This window comes from Ranitomeya imitator, chromosome 5 (genome assembly GCF_032444005.1).
Source record: "Ranitomeya imitator isolate aRanImi1 chromosome 5, aRanImi1.pri, whole genome shotgun sequence".
NCBI lineage: Eukaryota > Metazoa > Chordata > Amphibia > Anura > Dendrobatidae > Ranitomeya > Ranitomeya imitator.
In genome coordinates, this window is record NC_091286.1 from 129,688,512 (window position 1) to 129,713,054 (window position 24,543).

At 43.8% G+C, this 24,543-nt stretch overlaps 1 protein-coding gene across 1 annotated transcript in view; it reads right to left on the reverse strand.

Annotated features, from left to right (window-relative positions):
* IYD (iodotyrosine deiodinase) overlaps window positions 1–24,543 on the reverse strand; it is a 114,342-nt gene that overhangs the window by 66,252 nt on the left and 23,547 nt on the right. The window contains exons 2-3 of the mRNA XM_069769147.1: window positions 21,874–22,071; window positions 2,044–2,203 (exon numbers count right to left, since the gene is read on the reverse strand). Of these exons, the coding sequence (XP_069625248.1) occupies window positions 2,044–2,203; window positions 21,874–22,071 (358 nt within the window). The remainder of the gene's footprint in view (window positions 1–2,043; window positions 2,204–21,873; window positions 22,072–24,543) is intronic.

The following is a 24,543-nucleotide window of genomic DNA, read 5'->3' on the forward strand; positions in this document are numbered from 1 at the left end:
ATTTGTGAGAGAGATGGCACGCTCAGGGCTGGCACAGATGGCACGCTCAGGACTGGCACACAAGCCCAGAGGCCAATATTAATCTCCCTTTTTTTCAGGGAGAATTTATAAAACCAAAAAAAAAAATTAACAGGCTTTCTATGGCCCACTATTTGTGAGAGAGATGGCACGCTCAGGGCTGGCACAGATGGCACGCTCAGGACTGGCACACAAGCCCAGAGGCCAATATTAATCTCCCTTTTTTTCAGGGAGAATTTATAAAACCCCAAAAAAAATAAAATAGGCTTTCTATGGCCCACTATTTGTGAGAGAGATGGCACACTCAGGACTGGCACACAAGCCCAAAGGCCAATATTAATCTCCCACTGTATTTTTATCAGGGAGAATTTATACACCCCACAAAAAAAAATACAGAAAAATGAAAAGGCTTTCTATGGCCCACTATGTGAGAGAGATGGCACACACAGGGATGGCACTCTAGCAGAAATGCCAAATTGCCAATCTTAATCTCCCACCAAAAAAAAAAAAAAAAAAAAAACAGGGAATGTCCTACAATTACTATCTCCCTGCCTGCAGTAATCTCAGCCAGGTATGGCAGGCAGCTACTATCTCCCTGCCTGCAGTAATCTCAGCCAGGTATGGCAGGCAGCAATAAGGAGTGGACTGATGCACAAATGAAATAAAAAGTGTGGACAAACAAAAAAGATAGCTGTGCAGAAAGGAAGGAACAAGAGGATTTGTGCTTTGAAAAAAGCAGTTGGTTTGCACAGCGGCGTACACACAGCAATGCAGCTATCAGGGAGCCTTCTAGGGCAGCCCAATGAGCTACAGCGCTGAGGGGAAAAAAAAAAAAAAAAAAAAACTTCCACTGTCCCTGCACACCGAGGGTGGTGTTGGACAGTGCAAATCGCTGCAGCACAAGCGGTTTTGTGGTTAATGGACCCTGCCTAACGCTATCCCTGCTTCTGACAAAGCGGCAGCAACCTCTCCCTAAGCTCAGATCAGCAGCAGTAAGATGGCGGTCGGCGGGAACGCCTCTTTATAGCCCCTGTGACGTCGCAGACAGCAAGCCAATCACTGCAATGCCCTTCTCTAAGATGGTGGGGACCAGGACCTATGTCATCACGCTGCCCACACTCTGCGTTTACCTTCATTGGCTGAGAAATGGCGCTTTTCGCGTCATTGAAACGCGACTTTGGCGCGAAAGTCGCGTACCGCATGGCCGACCCCGCACAGGGGTCGGATCGGGTTTCATGAAACCCCGACTTAGCCAAAAGTCGGCGACTTTTGAAAATGTTCGACCCGTTTCGCTCAACCCTACTGGAGACAGATATTAAGGTATCTTTTTATGCAGCTTCCTATGTCCTGCATGCCCATATAGACGGCTTAGTAGGGTTGTTCCTCCTGATAGATTCACTTTAAATTATGCACTCCGTCACAACACTGTGTAGATACTGCATGGCATTCTTTAGGGACTGTTTTTAGGACAATATGTGTGAATTGCTTAGCATCATTTGGCCACAATATGTCAATCTCTGGTCATTTAATTACTGTGTGGGAGCAATATGAATAAATGTTATTTGAACAAACTACAACACTTTAGCATTGTTTGGATCTAAGTGGGCAAATGATGGCAAATGATGTGGGTACTCAATGTAGTATAGGTGCACAGTATGCAACATACCATCTAGAGCAGGGGTGTCAAACTGCATTCCTCGAGGGCTGCAAACAGGTCATGTTTTCAGGATTTCCTTGTACTGCACAGGTGATAATTTAATCACCTAAACAAATAATGAGTTGGTGATTAAATTATCACCTGTGCAGTACAAGGAAATCCTGAAAACATGACCTGTTTGCAGCCCTTGAGGAATGCAGTTTGACACCCCTGATCTAGAGTATAAGCTGTGCTCTAGAAATGTGTACTGTCAATTTATCCAAGGACACTTTGGAACACTAACAGTACGCATATGTGATAAAAAGAATAAGGAATAAACATTAAACAACATTAAAGATTACAAAAATACACCTTTTATGACAACCTACTTTAATTTTTTCAGATCATTAACCCATTTGTCTCCCATTCGTTTTCGGTAGTTTATCTCTTCCTCTTCTTCAATAATTTCTCTAACCTTATGCTTCACCTCTGGATCTTCTACAACCACAAACGTCCATGGCTCAGTGTGAGCGCCACTAGGAGAAGTCCCTGGACATTATGGAAAAATATACCATTTTTAAAATATGATTGAAGCCTATAATCCAAAAAGTAATTCCAATGTAATTAAGAGCATACACAATAAACAAAGAACATCATATCAGTGTTACTCCAAAATAACCATGAATCAGACAAGAGTATATAAACAATAAATATATTATGGAAGTACGCAACTACACTTTTTTTTTTTAATTTGATAATTAAAATAAAAAAACAATGAAAATAAGGGGAGACCAATGAGAGATACAAAATAATGAAGATAATACACAAAGTAACCACCAGATGGCAGAATTCCAAAGAATGATGATGACAGGTATGTATGTGTAAAAAATGCATATATGTACACAGTATATCCATATAATTGATAGTAATATTATTCAAAAGTTAAACCTATAAGGATTGGTGCAATGTCATGCACACAATTAGTACAACTAGTACAAATATTTGATAAATAATTAGGAAATACAAAGCTCTCCACAGTGCAGCACCCCCTTACATCTCCTCCCTTATTGCTGTCTATCGGCCTAGCCAACCGCTGCGCTCTGCAAATGACTTTCGACTAACCTCTGCACTAATCCGTACCTCCCACTCCCTACTCCAAGACTTCACCCGCGCTGCGCCAATCCTCTGGAATGCTCTACCCCAAGATATTAGGACCATTCACAATTTGCACAGTTTTAGGCGCGCTCTCAAAACATATTTGTTCAGAGCGGCCTATCACATTCCCTAATAAAAAGTCATTTTATGTTTGTGTGTGTGTGTAGCCCATTCACTATCTCCATCTACCCCCCACCCCCTGAAGATGGCTGGACCATGATTGTAAATACATCCTTGTAAATACACACCTGTACTTTCTATCTCCCCCACCTCATTGTAGATTGTAAGCTCTCATGAGTAGGGTCGTCTTATTGTGCTTTAATTATTGTATTGTTAACGTTGTTACTTACAGTATGACTTGCGTTTGAAATTGCTAAACTGGTAAGCGCTGCGGAATATGTTGGCGCTATATACAGTGCCTACAAGTAGTATTCAACCCCCTGCAGATTTAATAACATGCAAATAAGTTAGAGCCTTCAAACTTCAAACAAGAGCAGGATTTATTAACAGATGCATAAATCTTACAAACCAAAAAGTTTTGTTGCTCAGTTAAATTTTTATAAATTTTAAACATAAAAGTGTGGGTCAATTATTATTCAACCCCTAGGTTTAATAGTTTGTGGAATAACCTTTGTTTGCAATTACAGCTAATAATCGTCTTTTATAAGACCTGATCAGGCCGGCACAGGTCTCTGGAGTTATCTTGGCCCACTCCTCCATGCAGATCTTCTCCTAGTTATCTATGTTCCTTGGGTGTCTCATGTGGACTTTAATCTTGAGCTCCTTCCACAAGTTTTCAATTGGGTTAAGGTCAGGAGGCTGACTAGGCCACTGCAACACCTTGATTTTTTGCCTCTTGAACCAGGCCTTGGTTTTCTTGGCTGTGTGCTTTGGGTCGTTGTCTTGTTGGAAGATGAAATGATGACCCATCTTAAGATCCTTGATGGAGGAGCGGAGGTTCTTGGCCAAAATCTCCAGGTAGGCCATGCTATCCATCTTCCCATGGATGCGGACCAGATGGCCAGGCCCCTTGGCTGAGAAACAGCCCCACAGCATGATGCTGCCACCACCATGCTTGACTGTAGGGATGGTATTCTTGGGGTCATATGCAGTGCCATCCAGTCTCCAAATGTCACGTGTGTGGTTGGCACCAAAGATCTCGATCTTGGTCTCATCAGACCAGAGAACCTTGAACCAGTCAGTCTGAGTCCTCCAAGTGATCATGAGCAAACTGTAGACGAGCCTTGACATGACGCTTTGAAAGTAAAGGTACCTTACGGGCTCGTCTGGAACGGAGACCATTGCGGTGGAGTAGGTTACTTATGGTATTGACTGAAACCAATGTCCCCACTGCCATGAGATCTTCCCGGAGCTCCTTCCTTGTTGTCCTTGGGTTAGCCTTGACTCTTCGGACAAGCCTGGCCTCGGCACGGGAGGAAACTTTCAAAGGCTGTCCAGGCCGTGGAAGGCTAACAGTAGTTCCATAAGCCTTCCACTTCCGGATGATGCTCCCAACAGTGGAGACAGGTAGGCCCAACTCCTTGGAAAGGGTTTTGTACCCCTTGCCAGCCTTGTGACCCTCCACGATCTTGTCTCTGATGGCCTTGGAATGCTCCTTTGTCTTTCCCATGTTGACCATGTATGAGTGCTGTTCACAAGTTTGGGGAGGGTCTTAAATAGTCAGAAAAGGCTGGAAAAAGAGATAATTAATCCAAACATGTGAAGCTCATTGTTCTTTGTGCCTGAACTACTTCTTAATACTTTAGGGGAACCAAACAGAATTCTGGTGGGTTGAGGGGTTGATTAATAAATGACCCTCTGAAAAGACTTTTCACAATTTAAATAAAAAATAAACAAAGAAATAACATTCTTTTTTGCTGCAGTGCATTTCACACTTCTAGGCTGATCTACAGTCCAAATGTCACAATGCCAAGTTAATTCCAAATGTGTAAACCTGCTAAATCTGCAGGGGGTTGAATACTACTTGTAGGCACTGTAAATAAAGATTATTTTTATTTATAGTTGTCTACTACTTTAGTATTGATGGCCTATCTTTAGGATTAGTGATGGGCGAACTCGAACTGTAATGTTCTGGGTCCGTACGGACACCTAGTGTCCATGCATGGATCTCGAACACTGACTTCTCCCAGATCTCCATGTTACTGTTTGAGTTCGGGAGACGAAGCAAAGCTTGTTGAAAGGTTGCAGCACAGCCAATCAACAAGCTTTTACGATGTGGGCACTTCCGGATCAATAACAGCCATGTCAAGTATTGTCATGGCTGAGATTGGCCAATGCAGTATGTAAAAAAAAGATGTGGGGTCTCCCCTATTTTGATAACAAATGCAGGTAAAGTCGACAGCTGCGAGTTGCAGCCCTCAACTGTCAGCTTTATCTTGTTTGGTTATCAAAAATAGAGGAATCTCCATGCCGTTTTTTAAACTATTTAAATTAATAAATAAGAAAAACAGCATGGGGTCTGCCCCATTTTTGATAACCAGCTAAAACTGACAGCTAAGGGCTGGTATTCTAAGACTGGGAAGAGGTAATAGATATTGGCCCTACCCAGCCTAAAAATAGCAGCCCACAGTCACCCAAGAAAAGGGACATCCATTAGATGTGCCAATTCTGATGCTTTGCCAGGCTCTTCCCACTTGCCCTGGTGTGTTGGCAAGTGGGCAATAGTTTTGGAGTTAACGTCAGCAGTTTTTTGTCCATTGACACCAAGCCCAGGGCATTAGTAAAGCGACACCCCCATTACTAACCCTGTTGTCAAATATCATAAAGACATAGACAAAAGTCCTTTAATTGAAATAAACACTCTCCGACTCTCTTATATCCATTTATTAATGTAAAAATAAAAAATTAAAAGTTATACTCACCTGTTCGCTAATAATTCATATGCCCCACAACAAGCTCCAATGCTGCTATATCTGGATCCATTACAGAACAGTGACATAGCTAATGCGACTGCTAAGCCTGGTATCCAGGACACAATGAGCTGAGCATGAGGCCCCGCTGCATGTGACTGGCGGTAACTTTAATGACGTCACTTTCAGTCATACGCAGGCGTGTGAGCTGGTTGCCGGGCTGTGTGGTAATATTTGTCATTGCTCAGCAATGCCAATGCATCAGGGCAAGTGGAAAAAGCTGAGGCTAAGCACCCGAATTGGCGCATCTAATAAATGTATCATTTCTGGGGCAGCTGAGGGCTGGTGATTTTAGTCTGGGAGGGAACCAATACCCATCGCCCCTTCCCAGTCTGCAGCTGTCTGTTTAGCCTTTGCTGGTTATTAAATATGGGGGGGGACACCAGGACATTTTTTGGGGGGTTCCATGCATTTTAATAACCAGTCAAGGCTACACAGACAGCTGTGAGCTGTTATTAATGGGCTGTGAGTCTTTATGGATATTGGCCAGGCTCGGACTGGCCCACCGGAGAACCGGAGGATTCTCCGGTGGGCCCAGGCACTGACACCTGCTGGCATAGTCCAGCAGCTGACTAGGGCCCCCACTGCAGAGGCGTGTGAGCCACAAGTAAGGCGCGCGGTGAGTCCCTGCTCCAACCTGTCAGCAGCACTGAGCGCGGCGGCCGCTGCAGCTCACATAACAAAGGAGCCGGGATACCGCTTATTATCGCACCGGTAAGCAAGCCGGCCGTAAAGCGCGACTACAGGCACTGAACTCCAGAGGAGGAGCGCGGCACCTTAAACCGCCTCTGATCGGCAGCTGGCGGGGATCAAGGCGACCGGCAACAACAAGGTACAGCGGCGAGGGTCCGAAGTGGAGGAGCCATGGCGGCGCCGCACTATACAAAGTGGCGGGACGGGCGGTGAGGACGCCATAAGAAGAAGGTGGTGGTGACCGGAGGTTCTCCAGAGGACACAGACCAGAGCAACTCCCAGGAATGCGACCGGCGGAGGGGCTGAGAGCTACACTCCAAGAGACTTCCTACACTGAGGTAAGGAGTCCCGGGACCAGCACTCGGCAACTAACTAACAGCGGCGCGGCTGCAACGACCCGGCTGTGGCTGATAACCCCGAGGAAGTGGGGACAACAGCTTACAGTCGGCGCTGCTGGTTCTGTCTCCTGGCCTCCCTCACAGTGCTCCTGGGAACAATATATTATATAGGGGACTGCAGCTTATTACCCCCCTTCCTTTCTCCACTGGCCCCCCTCTGCGCCAGTTGCTAAGTGACTAATTCAAAGGGGGTTCATTCTTTTGGGATCATTGTCTCTCACAGTGGATTCCTAGCTGTTTCTTAAGACTCTATATGTGTGATTGGTCGGTCTTAACTTCTCACACATCAGATTGATACTCTCATAGACTTGTGCACATACTCTGCTGACTTGGTTTGTTGATCTGCACTAATTTAAAGGAGTCTGGTCGGTCTTTGCCTCTCATACATCAGATCTATATTCTCATTGACTTGTGCACATATTCTGCTGATCTGGTTTACTTTACTGAACTGTATTATCTCTGTGAATTTATAGGAGAATCATCCCAAAACACTTGGGAACCATATGTGTGGCCATTATACAGTATGGAGCATCATGTGTGGCCAATATACAGTATGGAGCATCATGTGTGGCCATTATACAGTATGGAGCATCATGTGTGGCCATTATACAGTATGGAGCATCATGTGTGGCCAATATACAGTATGGAGCATCATGTGTGGCCATTATACAGTATGGAGCATCATGTGTGCCCTTTATACAGTATGGAGCATCATGTGTGGCCATTATACAGTATGGAGCATCATGTGTGGCCATTATACAGTATGGAGCATCATGTGTGGCCATTATACAGTATGGAGCATCATGTGCGGTCATTATACAGTATGGAGCATCATGTGCGGCCATTATACAGTATGGAGCATCATGTGTGGCCATTATACAGTATGGAGCGCTATGTGTGGCCATTATACAGTATGGAGCATGATATGTGGCCATTATACAGTATGGAGCATCATATGTGGCCATTATACAGTATGGAGAATCATGTGAGGTCATTATACAGTATGGAGCATCATGTGTGGCTATTATGTGTGGCCATTTTTGGGGGGTTTATAATTGTTGTATATGAAACAGTGTGATCAGCAGTGCTAAATGGCTGTGGTTGGGATGTGGATATGGGTGTGACTAGTTGTGAAATGGGTGTGGTCAGAGGCGTGGCCTAAAATTTGCCACGGCGCACTACGCGCGCCGCAAACTTTATGCCTCCTTCCCTTCAAAAGTTGGGAGGTATGGTACCGCATTTGCCAGATCACGGCAAGTGCCGCAAATCCCATAGGGAATGAATGAGGCTGAACGCAGTGTTGCTGTAAGTGATCCGTTACGCGGCAGATGCAGAAAAACTGCCCGATCTGCTGCAAAAGGCGACTTTCACATCAGCGATTCTTGCCAAAGTCACTGCCGATAGTGTCATACTCACCAATGAGGGAGGCAGCACTAAAAGTGCCTAGGGCAGCAGAAACTCTAAATACAGCCCTGGGGGGCTACATTATATTCTGTGGGGCTATATCATACTATATGAGGGGTTACAGTATACTCTATGGGGGGGGCTGCATTATATTCTGCGGTGGGGCTGCATTATTCTCTCAGGGGACTACATTATATTATGGGGGCTACATCATACTATATGAGGGGGCTACAGTATACTCTATGGGGGGCTGCATTATATTCTGTGGTGGAACTGCATTCTCTCAGGGGACTGCATTATATTCTGTGGTGGGTTGCATTATACTATATGAGGGGGGCTGCATTATACCCTATGGGGGTGCTACATTATATTCTATGGTGGGGACTGTGTCATACCTCAGGGGTTGCATTATATTTTGTGGGGTGCTGCATTATATTCTATGAGAGGGGACCGCATTATATTTTATGAGGGGGCTACATTATATTCTGTGAGGGGGCTACCCCAAACCTTGCTACATTATTAAGACGTGAACTACCTTATATTATACCCTGATATTAGCGCTTTTTACCGCACAATTAGTGGTCTTGTATCTACTTCTATGTTACTACATAGTGGGCCCCAAGAATGATTTTCTCTGGTGGGCCCAAGGTGCTCCAGTCCGACGCTGATATTGGCCCTTCACAGAATAATAATGCCAGCCCCCAGCTGTTTGTTTTCCTTTGGCTGGTTCTTAAAATAGAGGGGACTCTATATAGTTTTTATCATTTGTTTATTTAATAACAAGTACAATAAAATACACACCCAAGGTAACCTTACTTCACAGCCTCCAAGCATTCCAGGAGCTGGAAACTCGAGTAAACAAAGTTTCCCTTAAAGTCTCCCTTAAGGTTTCCAAGCCTCTCAGCTTTAGGGAGACCTGGTGGCTGTGAACTCTGGAAACCTTTAAGGTTACCTGAGATGACAGTCATTGTATCTCACGGTAGCTCTATTGCCGGACTGATGAGTGCCAGACTCACATTCATTCAGTCCGGCATTGGCACTGTGCAGCAAGAGCATCAGCTGCTTTGAACTCAGATGACCCTATAGTAAGATTTTCTCAGTTCACAGTGGTGCTGCCCTCATGAGAACCGGGCACTGTAAACTGAGATAATCTTACTGACGTCACCTCAGTTCAGAGCAGTTGGGTCTCACGGAGCGCAGCGCAACACCCAGCAGTTGCAGCTGCTACAGTGTGTGTGCGGCGCCCCAGGGTCCTGGTCATCGCAGTGGTATTGCTTTCCTCTCGGGGAGCGTGATAATATGTTTGGAGGCAAAGAAGGATAACTGCATCCAGGTATCACAAACATGCAACACATTTCACACTCCAGGCCACCAGGGGGAGCTTCTGCTCCTATTTATTAGGTCACTCCCCACATAGGTAAAACTGGTCGCCTGTAGGGAAAGTGAGTTAGTTGCTGGCTGAGCTCAGCTCAGTTAGTTGGTCCCTGACAGGGGTGGGATCCTGTCAGTGAACGAAGGAGAAAGGACACGGAGCTGTGCATGCTCTCAGTGCTTCAGCTCCTAGAAAGAGACACAGAAGGCAGAACTATATTGCAGCGAGCGTGAAGGAAGTCATAGCAAAGGAGAGGATACCAGAAGGGGACCAGCCCTATACAGGCTGCCTCCTTCTGAGGCGCAGAAGCCCGGTAGCTGGAACACCGAGGAAGTAAGGACCTTTATGAGGGCCATCAGCCCTCCGATCTGATTGGGGCCATTGCTATGTTCCCTGGGACCATGACTCTGATATGGAGAGACAGTGGCCCCTGGCCCAGCAAGCATAAAAGAAAGTGAGAAAAGTGATGTGACTGTACATAGTTAAAAGTTAATCCATTGCTGCAAGTTTTAAAAATGACTGCTACAGTTTAAAAGTTCGTTAATCCTGACCAGGTTTCCATTCAAAGGGGTCCCTCATTTAAAGGGATCCTCTGTTTACAGAGTTTCGTTTTGCTTCAAGGACATTTGGATCATGGACAGTGAATGGTCCACAAACTTTCCATTGCACATAGTTGGCACCCACAAGGTGCACCTTGGTTCTACCCACTTGCCGGCGTGGGTAGGGCCGTACTTGCTTGTAAATAGTTGGCGCCTCTTAAAGGTGCTTCCTACTGGTTTTACAAAAGAAGCTTTTGAAGAGACTGCTTTGTGAAAGTTACTATTGCTGCTGTTCTAAAGTTTTAATTGACTTGAATATTAATGTGACTGCTACGTTGCACTACCTCATTAAGAAAGACTTGAGTATTATTTAAACCCTTAAAGGGAATGTTTGCTAGTTGTACATTGACAGAGTATATTATAGAGTTTACATAGTAAATATAGTAATGGAAACCGAAATTTGAATTCAGTCAGAATGTTTCAATATAGCCGATAATGAGTATTGATGTCTTGATAAAATAGAGAAAATAAAGTAACCCGCGGGGGTTGGATGAAAGAAGAATAAAAGTAATAAAATGCTTGATTTGCACGTAACAGATAGTATACCCATTCGGGTAGTTGTATTTCATAGTTAGTAACTGTTCTCTACTTTTATTAAAAATGTGCACACTATGTAAATATGTTTTTGTTATGCAACATTCAAGTGTCCTCACCTCCCATAAAGGGAAGCATCAGTTCATATTAACTTGTTTTATAGCATTTCAAAAATTTGTATGTCTTTTGCTAACCTGTAACTGTTGTTTTCTTTAACGGGGGGAGTGCAGCGCCCCAGGGACCTGGTCGTCAAAGTGGTATTGCTTTCTTCTTGGGGAGAGTGATATTACGTTTGGAGGCAAAGAAGGATAACTGCATCCAGGTATCACAAACATGCAACACATTTCACACTCCAGGCCACCAGGGGGAACTTCTGCTCCTATTTATTAGGTCACTCCTCACATAGGTAAAACTGGTCGCCTGTAGGGAAAGTGAGTTAGTTGCTGGCTGAGCTCAGCTCAGTTAGTTGGTCCCTGACAGGGGTGGGATCCTGTCAGTGAACGAAGGAGAAAGTACATGGAGCTGTGCATGCCCTCAGAGCTTCAGCTCCTAGAAAGAGACACAGAAGGCAGAACTGTATTGCAGCGAGCGTGAAGGAAGTCATAGCAAAGGAGAGGATACCAGAAGGGGACCAGCCCTATACAGGCTGCCTCCTTCTGTGGCGCAGAAGCCCGGTAGCCGGAACACCAAGGAAGTAAGGACCTTTATGCTTTGCTCCAGAGACTGGCAGGACAGCTAATTGCAAGTTACCTGTCCGCCCTACACCCAGGAGGCACAGTGGCAACCTTTGGAGGCCGGGGCGTGCTAGAGTCCCTATAAACAGCGTCAAGCCACCAGTCATACGGGTTTCTCCTATCTTATATGGGGGACAGAGAGAAAGACCATTACATCTGTGAGGACCTTATGTGAAGCCTTAGGCAGTAAAGAACTACAACACTGCAGCACAAGGGAAGGCTACTGATTTCCATCAGGACAAGGGGACTCTGGACTTGCCTCCAAACCGGCTGGACTCTGCCTGCCCTGTGATCTGGTGCCCTGGACTGTGGATGCTGAAGTCTTCAGCAAAGGTAAAGAGACTGCAACCTTGTGTCCTCGTTCTTCTCTGTGCCTCTCACCATACCACCATCTACAGACTGGGAAGCCCTGGGGATATACTTCACCTGTGGGAAGGTATACCATCTAGCATAACATCACCCCAGTGGACCCCCTTAAAGCAGAGTCGGTTACCCTGACCGAATACCACAAGTGGCGTCACGAACACAAACTGTATCCTTTTAAAGACCTTTCCCTTTTACATGGACATCCCAGGGCCACGGACCGGGTCAGCCACCGTGACATCCCCCTGTGAACCGCAGGACCCGGTACGAATAGCCCACGGCCCCATGGGGGTGATCCATATGGAGCTGCATTCTTTGAAACGAGCTCCATATGCTGGATGCAGCACAGTTACGTTTCATTGTGGGACCTCATTATTATGGATTATATGTGGAGAGTTGAGGATTACTTAGATTTTTTTTATTTTTATGTTAATAAATATGAAAAATAGGGCTTTTGTATGGGAGTATTTTGTTCAATTAAAGGACTTTTTCTGTCAGTGTCATATTTACTTACTTTTGATTACGCGGTTAGTATTGGGGGTGCCTGATAGACGTGTAAGGGGATGAAGGTTCATGTTCCCATTTGCTTTTCCTCCTTAACAGGCCCTGATACTGTCTGTTCTATTATGATGAATATATGTTATTGTATAATGGTATTGCTACGTGGTTATATGTACTACCGCCTACTATTCATGGTAATGCTACACTCTTAGTGTATTACCGTGTCTTGTACATGCACATTATGTGCTGTAGTAAAGTATACTGCATTCACACTTGTATTAGGGAAAGTGTAGAACACCTGTTGGCCACTAGTTGGGGGCATTTTTAGTGCACACAGTTCCTAAGTAGAACATAAAGTAAGTACGTAGTTAATTGTAGGAGGGGTTGCTGCTTGGTAAGCGAGTGATAGTCTTTGAATAAGGCAGAGGGCTAGGGATATCCAATCTGTCCACACGGGCTATGGGCCCAGGATGTCACAGCAGCCACGCAATGAGAAGAGCAGTGCACCTCAGCCATCCACAGCTACGGTACAGATAACCAGAAAGGTTAGAACAGGTTGAAAACTCAGAATGTGGCAACTCATTGTTTGGGCAGAAACCCTTGGAACCGGGGTGAAATTGTCAAGGGACCACACGGCAGCAGTGAGCACGTATAGTAAAGACGTGGTGCAAAGGCAGAAGGCAGAACAGAAGGGCAGTACTCTCTTTCAGTGGCTTTATACTCCGGTGATTAATTATCTTGTGTCTGGTGCAAAACAGACCGAGGGAAGCATACCTGTAGTGGAGCTGCACAGAGAGAAGGCTGAGGAACCGTCAGGGATGGTCCGACCCGCACTTTGGGATCACGAGAATAATGCAAGGAAAGAAAAGGAATATTGTTTTTTTAAATCCGTTGTAAGGAATGTGAAGTCTTTGGATGTGCTGTGTAACGGGACCAGTAAAGATGTTATTGTTGAAGTTGATTTGGACTGTGTCTCAGTTTCTCCTGACTTATCTGGAGAGGATATCCCACAGCAAAAAAGGGAATTCGAAGGAGCTGGACCTGAAGGCAGAGGTATGCTGACAAATGGAGAATATGTTTCTGTGAGGGGAGGCCAGGGTACTGCTGTACCAGAGTGTTTTGCCATGACTACAGCCCTGGGCCAGACCCTTACAGGTGCATCTCCATTACTAACCTCTGGGCTTGATGTCAGTGGATATAAAACAGGTGACCCGACCCCAAAACCATTACTCCACTTGCGAATGCACCAGGGCAAGTGGGAAGAGCCAAAGTTAAATGCCAGAATTGGCACAAACTAATGGATGCGCCATTTCTGGGGTGGCTAAGGGTTGAGGTTATTAGTCTGGGAGGGGGGGGGAATATCCTTGGTCCCCTCTCAGCTTATTAATATCAGGCCACAGCTGTCTGCTCAACTTTGCTGGTCATTAAAAATAGCGGGGAACCCCACTCCATTTTTTAACTATTTAAATAATAATAAAAAATTATGTGGGGTCCTCCCCATTTCTGCTCAGGGGTTAGCAATGGAGAAATGTCTATCAAGCACCCCCATTACTAACCCCGCTGTCAAATGTAAAAATGTAATAAAAGCACACACAGAGAAAAGTCCTTTAATTAAAATAAACACTCCTCAACCCTATTTTACCCATTTATTAATGTAAAAATGAAAATAAAAAAATCTAAGTTATACCCACCTGTCCACCAATAATCCATACGTCCCATGACGAGGTCCAACTCTTCTATATCTGGATGCATTTCTGAGCGGTGACATAAGTGATGCAACCTCTCAGTTCAGCATCGAGGACACACTGAACTGAGCATGAGCTAGCAGTCTTCTGATAGTGACCGCCGCAGGATACTGCACATCCACCTCCTATTCAAATCAATTTGTCTAAACCCAGATGAAATAGTGTAGAATTCACATCAGGTTCTGAGTTGGAGGCCGATGCGACACATTCCACTTTTACTTATGGGATGTGTCACGTACACACTTCTCAGCATGGGACGTGGGGTGCGCCTGCAAGGGTTAATTTATCTCATCTCACTCAATCCAACACTCAACCTCTGTTCTAGGCTATAAAGTGAGCATAAATCGAACCCCAACACAGTCCGCACACCCAGATTAGTTAATGGGCTGCCACCACTCATCAAGCACACGGGTTAATGAATCCGCAAAATATGTTACTGTCATACAATTAAAATGTTACACACTGTCTCAAAGACTATGGTTCTTTTAGAGCCCAGAAGAATCAAACTTATTACAAATTTTAAGCTTTAATATAAAAATATAAAGTGCTTACAATCTTAATATATACTTAACATGTAATGTCTTCACATCCTGTTCTGTGCAGATGTGTCTGGATCCCAGAATTCCAAGTAGCGGAAGTTCACAGACCGCCATATTGGGGTGTCTCAATATGGAAACTGCTGGTGGTACCAGCCTCTTGCGCAGTACCACCAGCGGAACACCGTTGTTGCACCACACACACACACACACACACACACTGTATACGCCGTTCACACCACACACAAACACGCAGCCACTTGCGTGATACCACCAGCAGAACACCGTCGCGAACACACCGCCGCCGGGATCAGCCGAGTGATTCCCTGACCGCCGCCATCTTTGTACAGGAGGAGCGCATGCAGAGTTTTAATGTGACCACCACTATCTGTCTGCACAAAGATGGCGGCTGTCTGATTTACTGTGCCTGTGCGAATTTCACACAGGCGCAGTGAATCATTCGGCTGATCCTGGCAACAGATGTGGGACATATCTACAGGCAGAGGAAGCCGGCCACATTAAAGGGGTTTTCCCACGAATCAAAGTTCATTTGAAAAATTGTCTGTGCCTGACCGTGTACGGAGCATACGTCATCTCCTTGGCAGGGGAGTAAGCAAAAGACAATACTGACATTACAGCAGGGTATCACAGAGGATTCATTTTGTCAGGTAAAATATTTCACTGACTGTTTTTAAACAATATTTTACCTCACAAAATGTATCCTCTGCGATCTCCTGCTGTAATGTCAGTATTGTCTTTTGCCTCACCGGCCCAGGAGCTGTGGTAAGTTCTGTACACGGTCAGACACAATCTTTAAAATTAACTTTCATTTGTGGGAAAACCACTTTAAAAAGCAAATATCAATGCCAACATGGCTCGTCCTAAAAAGTATGCCAATGACAATGAAAGGAAATCCACAAACACACAACGTCGAAGACATCAATGGGCACATGAGGGGAGAACACAGCACAGGAAGGAGAAAGACAGCAGACAAGGGGGATAACACATGGGGTAGACAGGTCAAAGAAGAGAGCACAGACGGGAGAAGTCAGCACATGGGGAAAGAGAGAGTGGATAGGTGGGTGAGCACATGGGGGGAGAGATTCTCAACGCTGCGAAGCCTGCCCCCATCGTGACATTCCCACCCTCCTGATGCGCCTCCTTCTAGTAAAGTATATAAAAACGTAAAAACATGACACAAATATGCAAAACAGTTGAAAAATAAAAAGGAAGAAATAACAGAAATATCTAGATGTTGTATTTTGCAACACTTACAATCATGGCCAAAAGTATTGACACCCCTGCAATTCTATCAGATGATTCTCATTTTCTTCCTGAAAATGATTGCAAACACAAATTCTTTGGTATTATTATCTTCATTTAATTTGTCTTAAATGAAAAAACACAAAAGAGAATGAAGCAAAAAGCAAGACATTGATCATTTCACACAAAACTCCAAAAATGGGAGAGACAAAAGTATTGGCACCCTCAGCCTAATACTTGGTTCCTCAACCTTTAGCCAAAATAACTGCGACCAACCACTTCCGGTAACCATCAATGCTCTGCTGGAATTTTAGACCATTCTTCTTTAGCAAACTGCTCCAGGTCCCTGATATTTGAAGGGTGCCTTCTCCAAACTGCCATTTTTAGATCTCTCCACAGGTGTTCTATGGGATTCAGGTCTGGACTCATTGCTGGCCACCTTAGCAGTCTCCAGTTCTTTCTCTCAAACCATTTTCTAGTGCTTTTTGAAGTGTGTTTTGGGTCATTGTCCTGCTGGAAGACCCATGACCTCTGAGGGAGACCCAGCTTTCTCACACTGGGCCCTACATTATGCTGCAAAATTTGTTGGTAGTCTTAAGATTTCATAATGCCATGCACACGGTCAAGCAGTCCAGTGCCAGAGGCAGCAAAGCAACCCCAAAACATCAGGAACCCTCCGCCATGTTTGATTGTAGGGACCGTGTTCTTTTCATTGAATTACTCTTTTTTTCTCCTATAAACTCTATGTTGATGCCTTTGCCTAAAAAGCTCTACTTTTGTCTCATATGACCAGAGAGCATTCTTCCAAAACGTTTTAGGCTTTTTGAGGTAAGTTTTGGCAAATTCCAGCCTGGCTTTTTTATGTCTCGGGGTAAGAAGTGAGGTCTTCCTGGGTCTCCTAGCATACAGTCCCTTTTCATTCAGACGCCGACAGATAGTATGGGTTGACACTGTTGTACCCTCGGACTGCAGGGCAGCTTGAACTTGTTTGAATGTTAGTCTAGGTTCTTTATCCAACATCCGCACAATCTTGCGTTGAAATCTCTTGTCAATATTTCTTTTCCGTCCACATCTAGGGAGGGTAGCCACAGTGTCATGGGCTTTAAACTTCTTGATGACACTGCGCACGGTAGACACAGGAACATTCAGGTCTTTGGAGATGGATTTGTAGCCTTGAGATTGCTCATGCTTCCTCACAATTTGCTTTCTCAAGTCCTCAGACAGTTCTTTGGTCTTCTTTCTTTTCTCCATGCTCAATGTGGTACACACAAGGACACAGAACAGAGGTTGAGTCAACTTTAATCCATGTCAGCTGGTTGCAAGTGTAAGTTACAGGTGCTGTTAATTACACAAATTAGAGAAGCATCACATGATTTTTCAAACAGCGCCAATACTTTTGTCCATCCCCTTTTTTATGTTTGGTGTGGAATTATATCCAATTTGGCTTTAGGACAATTCTTTTGGTGTTTTTTCATTCAAGACAAATTAAATGAAGATGATAATACCAAATAATTTGTGTTTGCAATCATTTTCAGGAAGAAAATGAGCATTATCTGACAGAATTGCAGGGGTGTCAATACTTTTGGCCATGACTGTATCTGTTTCCTTGAGGGAAAGAAGTGGATTATGGAGTACATCAGCATATGCAGCACTCACAACTCTTTTTGTGAACAACTCTTTTTGTATCACCCAGCTTTTTATAGTCCCGACCATAGGCTAATATTTATAGGAAGACCCGGATTGGTTAATTTAAATGATGCTGTTTCTGAATGGACGATGGGCTAAGTTTTGTCACCCTTCCTATCACTCTATACAGACAGTAGGAAATATTCTTTCCTAGTTACAAACCATCTACTAGCTCTTTGAAGCTGTCATGTATAACACCTCTATTATTCTCCAAGGACACAACCCTGTGGTTCGTTCCTGCAATAAGAGTAGACCGATATTATCTCCTTTGTGCAGAGACAATATTCTGGATGCAGCCTTTTGATAGGATATTTATTGTTTATGCTTCCCCGTTTCCTTGTTATTATAAAGTAACACAATTATGATTTTATATTTTTAAAAGATATTAGTAATTGACGTAAAAACAATATTCATTAATAGCTAGTTTAGAAGCTTGTCTGAGATACAAAATAGGCTCTGCTTTTTCCTACGGTAGCGGCTACAATAATTAAAAGATGAATGCAAACAATTTGGGTAGATTGTTATCAACTTGTTGGAGATTGCTATTTAAATATCATATTCAAAGATAGATCAGGTCATAATTGGCCAGTTTTTGCTCTTGCTGTATTCCAGCTTCTCTTGAATATTCAGTTTTTTACTTATTCTTTAAATGCGCCATATGGTTCCAGAGATATGGGCCCTTTTATTGAGAGCTAATTTTATGGCCTTTAAAAGGGGGTGTGGCTCACAGGATCCTCTTGGGGCGTGATTTTAGGATCCTTTGGGTTATTATCTTGTGAGCCACACTCCTTTGGAAAAGACCATAAAAATGATCTTTTGATTAAATAAAAGCTTATATATCTGGAACTGAATGGTGGATTTAAAATAAGGGGGGAAAAAAGCCAAAATAATTAATGGAGTAGCAGGAATAAAGTAAAGTAAAAACTGGCCACTTTTGATCTAGCGACAGGTCTTCTTTAATATCAAAATGAATACAGTTTCCAGCATAACAGATTATGTGCTTTTTCTAATTTTGGCTGATTTTGGTGTGGTAGTTACTGATAAAACGCAATTTTTAGTTCCAAGCAATATCAAATGCAAATAGATACTGTGAAGCACCATGTGATGTGTCCAAAAGATGAGACACATGTCCAATTGGGAAGGGGATGCAATGTAATCCTAGACTCCTGCTTGTAACTCCTCTAAAGGTACCGTCACATTAAGCAACACTGCAGCAATCTAGACAACGATGTCGATCCCTGCAGCGTCGCTGTTTGGTCGCTGGAGAGCTGTCACACAGACAGCTCTCCAGCGACCAACGATCCCGAAGTCCCCGGGTAACCAGGGTAAACATCGGGTTACTAAGTGCAGGGCCGCGCTTAGTAACCCGATGTTTACCCTGGTTACCATTGTAAATGTAAAAAATAAAAAACACTACATACTTACATTCCGGTGTCTGGTCACGTCCCTCGCCTTCAGCTTCCCGCACTGACTGAGCGCCGGCCGTAAAGCACAGCAGTGACATCACCGCTGTGCTTTGCTTTACGGCCGGCCGGCGCTCACCAGTCAGTGCGGGAAGCTGAAGGCGAGGGACGTGACCAGACACCGGAATGTAAGTATGTAGTGGCTTTTTTTTTACATTTACAATTGTAACCAGGGTAAACATCGGGTTACTAAGCGCGGCCCTGCGCTTAGTAACCCGATGTTTACCCTGGTTACCAGTGAAGACATCGCTGAATCGGCATCACACACGATGTCAGCGGGAGATCCAGCGACGAAATAAAGTCCTGGACTTTCCCCAGCGACCAACGATCTCCCAGCAGGGGCCTGATCGTTGGTCGCTGTCACACATAACAATTTTGTTAACGATATCGTTATGTGTGACGGTACCTTTACTATACTTGGTGTTTTGTGTTAATCTAGGAATAGAAAGTGGGGAACCTATATGATATCTCATGCAGCCACAAAAGGGCAAAGACTAGCCAAAGAACCATTAAGTGTTACATTCATAATTGTTGCGTGTTCTAACAAAAAAATAATTCTAAAAAATTCTAAATACATATATGCATTATTTTGAAAAAAATAATGTTCAAAAATGTGAAACAACCTCTAGTAAATAGGGACACCGATGTGTTTCACTTGTCTATGAGTCAGGTTCATCATGCAGCTGAATTGCAGCAGTGTCACGCAATAGAACAAAATAAATAATAGATCAGAATAAAAATGTATAGACAGAAGTTTGCAGATAATAATATTCATGACTCGGTTGGCAATTGTCATGTGATGATAATGAGGTGAGGCATACCAAAGCTTCATTGTAGCAGGATGGCAGATGATCGAGTGAAGCTTCCAACCAACAAAGTTTTATAACATGACTTTTCTTATTTTCTCTCTGGAAGCCTTTCACTATGCATGCTGAGTTTAATCTGCTTTTTTTTTTAAAAAAAAAAAACTGTGTCAACTTTTTGTAGTATTTTGCAACCAAAGAAAATTGTATCCTCTATTCTCATTCCAGAAGGCATGCTTTACATTTTGTGTTCTGTTATTAGGCTGGTTTCACACTTGCATTTTTAAACGCATGCGTTTGGAAAAAAAAAACGCATGGTGAAAAAACGCATGTAAACGCATGCACAAAAAAACGCATGCGTTTTTATATTAAAAAACCAGAAAACACACTGATATGCCACCCTCCACCATAAAGGTGATAATGGGGATCCTAACCCTAATCCTAACCCTAAAGGGATCCTAACCCTAACCCTAAAGGGATCCTAACCCTAACCCTAACCCTAAAGGGATCTTAACCCTAACCCTAACCCTAAAGGGATCCTAACCCTAACCCTAAAGGGATCCTAACCCTAACCCTAACCCTACCCCTAACCCTACCCCTAACCCTAATCCCTTTATGGTTAGCGGTAGGGATAGGGTTAGGGTTAGGATCCCTTTAGGGTTAGGGTTAGGGTTAGGATCCCTTTAGAGTTAGGGTTAGGATCCCTTTAGGGTTAGGGTTAGGGTTAGGGTTAGGATCCCTTTAGGGTTAGGGTTAGGGTTAGGATCCCTTTAGGGTTAGGGTTAGGGTTAGAGGTAGGGTTAGGAACCCTGTAGGGTTAGGGTTAGGATCCCTTTAGGGTTAGGGTTAGGGTTAGGATCCCCTTTATCACCTTTATGGTGGAGGGTGGCATATCAGTGTGTTTTCTGGTTTTTTAATATAAAAACGCATGCGTTTTTAATGCAAACAAACGCATGCACAAAAAAATGCATGCGTTTCCATTTACTCCAATGTATTTTTTGGCCCAAAAAAAAGCATGAAAACGCATGCGATTTTATGTGTCCAAAAAACGCCCCTCAAAAATACTACAAGTTGCATTTTTGAAAATGAACGCATGCAGTAAAAAAACGCATGCGTTCAAAAATGCATGCAAACGCATGCACACAAAAACGCATGCGTTTTCAATGTTAAATATAGGGGGAAAAACGCATGTGTTTTTTTGTGCAAAAAACGCTGCAGACAAAAACGCAAGTGTGAAACCACCCTTACAGGAACACTTCAAACAAAGCTGTAATAATTTAGCAAGCCCTACCTTTCCAAGCAAGGACTGAGAGTAGGAGAAAGAAAAAAAATCTTTATTTTAGTTGTGGGTTTTGTTTGGTAGATATCTCCAAGCCTAAACACATGACTAAAGGTACCTTCACACTAAGCGACGCTGCAGCGATACCGACAACGATGTCGATCGCTGCAGCGTCGCTGTTGGGTCGCTGGAGAGCTGTCACACAGACAGCTCTCCAGGACCAACGATCCCGAGGTCCCTGGTAACCAGGGTAAACATCGGGTTACTAAGCGCAGGGCCGCGCTTAGTAACCCAATGTTTACCATGGTTACCAGCGTAAACGTTAAAAAAACAAACACTACATACTTACCTTCAGCTGTCTGTCCTCCGGCGCTCTGCTTTCCTCTGCACTGTCAGCGCCAGTCAGCCGGAAAGCAGAGCGGTGACGTCACCGCTGTGCTTTCCAGCTGGCCGGCGCTGACACAGGATGTAAAACATTGTATGGTAATCATGGACTGAAAGGAAACCATTTGTGTTTGTGCGTCTGGAGGTCTACTAAGTATTAGGCTGCCGTCACAGTATTTGGTCAATATTTTACATCAGTATTTGTAAGCCAAAACCAGGAGTGGATGATAAATGCAGAAGTGGTGCATATGTTTCTATTATACTTTTCCTCTAATTGTTCCACTCCTGGTTTTGGCTTACAAATACTGATGTAAAATACTGACCAAACACTGCTAGTTTGACGGCAGCCTTACAGTCAAAAAGTAAAAATAAATGACCTGCTGCCCGGATGATGTTGTCGATGACTTTTCTTGGAATGGCTTCATCACTGATAAATCTCACAGATCTCCTTTGGTTGAGCAACTCATAAAATTCCTTTGATCTTTTTAACATTTTCTCTTCAGGATAGCGTCTTGAGCTAAAGGGAACATGTAACAGGTTTTCTTCACCCATATCTTGCCATTCATCTTTCTCCTCTGAAAAATAAACGTAATAAAGGTGTATGGCGTGGAATAGAAACAGAACAAACATCCTTTATGCTGTCACTATTAACCTCCTTTAACCTCATTTTTAGGCCCTTTAAAACACCAAGACATGGTAACAATACCCCTAGATCTGCGATACCTGGACCCGTGTCGTGCGTTGATGTTGGGGCACTGATGACTGTATGGGGGGTCTCTCCAGCTTAATATGGGTAAGTTCTATACTACCTTTACATTTGACATGGTCATGTTTTCAGGATTTCCTTAGTATTGCACAGGAGATAATTGCATCACCTGCACAGGCAAGCATTCAATGACCTGTGTAAGGGCTCTTTTCCATTTGCGAGAAACACGTCCGTGTCTCGCATGTGAAAACCAAGCTCTGGCACCGGCACTCGGGAGCGGAGCGTGCGGCTACATAGCAACACATGGAGCTGCACGCTCCGCTCCAAAGTGCCGGCGCCAGAGCTTGGTTTTCACATGCGAGACACGGACGTGTTTCTCGCAAATGGAAAAGAGCCCTAATACTAAGGAAATCCTCAAGACATGACCTGTTGATGGCTCTTGAGGACCGGAGTTGGGGAACACTGATCAATGGCATCATGCCTCACATGCAAATTTTTTTGTGAATTATGGAAGTTCATCAGTATTCCCTGCTTTGTCTGATATAGACTATCTTTCCACCCTTTACTTTTTGTGAAACCCCCCTCCCACCTTAATCTACTTGAATTCATCCCCTTTTGAATCCTCTTACATGTCCAATTTACTCTTTGTTTCATGTCTTTTTATATTTATTCTTTAATAAATTAATATATTTTATACTCCTTTGAGTTGTGTTTTTCTGGGTACCCTGACTTTAGCTTTATGTTACTGATGTTGGCTGGCAGTAAAGATTTGTTCTACTGATGCCCAAAAATTGTGCCGTTGCTACAGCCACTTTCATGTTGTCAATGTGTGTTTCTGTGATTAACATTGACATACATGTAAGGAGAGGCTTAGAAGTCACTGGAAACACCATTACCAGATTGATACTGAAGAGAACACAAACCCAAGCATCTGCTTCTTATATAGATGATATCTTATTAGTTTCTGTTTAGATAATATGCAATCTGTATTTTTAATATACATGTATTCGTATCTGCATGTATGCATTTATTTTTATTTGCTCATGTGTGTCTACATTATATATATATATCAAGTGAAATAAGTATTTATTTAACACATCACAAAGTAGTAAATATGTTTTTAAAGGTGCTATTGACATGAAATTCTCACCAGATGTCGGAACAACCCATATAATTCCACACAGGCAAAGAAATCAAATCCTACATGTCCACAGTGATGCTGCTACCATGAGGCGATTTGAGCTCTTTGGCTCAGGCAGCAGAAGAGAGGGGGCGGCAGATTCTGTAGTATTATACTAACCTACTCCCGGCGCGGTTCCTGGACGTCCCTGCTTCTTCCAGCGCTGCAGATTCTTCCTGCACTGAGCGGTCACATGGTACTGCTCATTACAGAAATGAATATGCGGCTCCACCTCCCATAGAGGTGGAGCCGCATATTCATTTCTGTAATGAGCAGTAACTGTGACCACTCAATACAGGAAGAAGATGCAGCAGTGGAAGAAGCAGGGACGCAGCGCCAGAAGTAGGTGAGTATACGGGGAGGGGGAGCGCAGCGCTGTGCAATATTTACCTCTCCTCGTTCCAGTGCGGCTCCGTCTAAAGCGTCTTCTGGCAGTGACGCTCAGGTCAGAGGGCGCGGTGACGTAGTCAGTGCGCGCCCTCTGCTGAACGTCAGTGTCGAAGACGGAGCCGCACGAGGAGCAGGTAAATATTGCCAGTGCCGGGGGTCCTGAGCGAAGAGAGGTGAGTATGTGATTTTTTTTTTTATTGCAGCAAAAGCATATGGGGCAAGTGACTGTATGTAGCATCTTATGGGGCCATAACTCTTGTGCAGCACTATAAGGGGCAAGTGGCTGTGCAGAGCATCTTATGAGGCCATAACTCTTATGCAGCACTATAAGGGGCAAGTGGCTGTATGGATCATCTTATGGGGCCATAACGCTTGTGCAGCACTATATAGGGCAAATATCTCTATGGAGCATCTTATGGGGCCCTTATTACCGTTTATGCAGGATTATATGGGGCATATTTTAATATGGAGCATCTAATGGGGCCCATCAAACTTTATGGAGCATGATATGAGGCTCCTGATTCAATATGGATATTCAAAAATACTTAACCTACTGATGTCTCAATTAATTTTACTTTTATTGGTATCTATTTTTACTTTTGAAATTTGCCGGTAGCTGCTGCATTTTCCACCCTAGGCTTATACTCGAGTCATTAAGTTTTCCCAGTTTTTTGTGGCAAAATTAGGGGGGTCGGCCTATACTATTCGGGTCGGCTTATACTCGAGTATATATGGTAACTGGATTTACGCTGCTAGGATTTTTTTTTTTTT